This window comes from Rhagoletis pomonella, unplaced genomic scaffold (assembly GCF_013731165.1).
Source record: "Rhagoletis pomonella isolate Grant_MI unplaced genomic scaffold, Rhpom_1.0 Rhpom_scaffold_29107, whole genome shotgun sequence".
NCBI lineage: Eukaryota > Metazoa > Arthropoda > Insecta > Diptera > Tephritidae > Rhagoletis > Rhagoletis pomonella.
The window spans coordinates 1-1,228 of record NW_023487531.1 but is presented as its reverse complement, the minus strand read 5'-3'; the positions used below and the strand labels follow the sequence as shown (position 1 = coordinate 1,228).

General features: G+C 34.8%; 1 protein-coding gene across 1 annotated transcript; it reads right to left on the bottom strand.

Annotated features, from left to right (window-relative positions):
• Positions 1-156: 156 nt before the first annotated feature.
• Positions 157-1,223, bottom strand: LOC118732812 (putative odorant receptor 83c; the record flags this gene model as incomplete). Its single annotated transcript, XM_036461923.1, has 4 exons — positions 157-219; positions 292-447; positions 536-725; positions 820-1,223. Coding segments are annotated over 4 exons (813 nt in total), but the record flags the coding sequence as incomplete, so codon positions are not given.
• Between the last annotated feature and the right edge of the window lie 5 nt (positions 1,224-1,228).

Below are 1,228 nucleotides of genomic sequence, written 5' to 3'. Positions count from 1 at the left end.
ATGTCAATTAGGGTCTTTTGCATAGCTGACTATTACAGATTTAGCTGACTATTTAGATTTAGATAATACATAGTATGCATTGCATATACATATGAACAAAAGTATGTATGTATGTGCATATACCATTTATAATTTTGTTTTATATGGGCTTCCCCTTCACTGTTCTTCATCCAAAAAACCCAACATCATTGTAAATATTCCATAAATTGATTTTGTTATCTGAAAAAAAAGGCATAAGAAGATTAGCATACTTGGTCAAGCACACATTTGTTAAATATACTATATCCTTACCGAAAGTGCTGTTTGCACAGAGAGCGGCAGGACGCCACCAATTTTAATTTCACTAGGATTTTGTGACCTCATCAATATGAATATAATCATTTTCTGATTTTTCACTTCCAAGTCGTACCAATTGATATTGTAAAGTTCCTCATAAAATGCATGATTCTAGGATAAATCGAAAAAATCGCAATAGTTTTACTAAGACCTCAAGTTGACTTAAAATTTGTACACAGCGCTCTTCCTATTTGCTTACACAAGTTTCGATTTTCGTGCCAATAATACAGTATAGATAAAGTCCACAAAATGCTACCAAAATGTACAGGTATGCACCAGGCCAATCGCCCAAAAGTAGAATATAAAGAGTACAAATAATTGAGATGCCCGATGTAACGATTTGCATAGTTATTATGTAGTAGAATACATAGTTACAACGCTCATTGTAGCTAAAAAAAAAATATACCAGTATTTTAGCGACAAAAGAAAAAAATTTAACGTTTCACACCAAATTGCAAAAAAAAAAAATATGTGTGTGCTTACTCTGTATAGTATTGATGCCATTCAATAATATCGACTAATAGCTTTTCAGCCGTTTTACTTTTTTCAGCAGCAGCCTCATTTAGTGCTTTGACTTTCAGCACCAAAAAGTCACGAAATAATTCCGGTTGTCCCAAATATATAAGAAAAAATAAATCGCCAGCAAATAGACCGAAAATGCCAGCTAGAAAAACCACTGTATGCACCGCCATTGTAGCCAAATAGCCAAATTGCGTTCCAACATCCAGGCCGGGTATGAAAAAGTGCATTACGTAGACTTGCTTCTCAGTTACAATGACCAGAATGGCAGTTAAAAGTAGTATGCCCACTGCTGTAGCAGCATAAATGTTTCCAACCATTTTTATGACCTGCCATACACGTTCACAACACTCCTGCAAGGCCTTGCAATAGG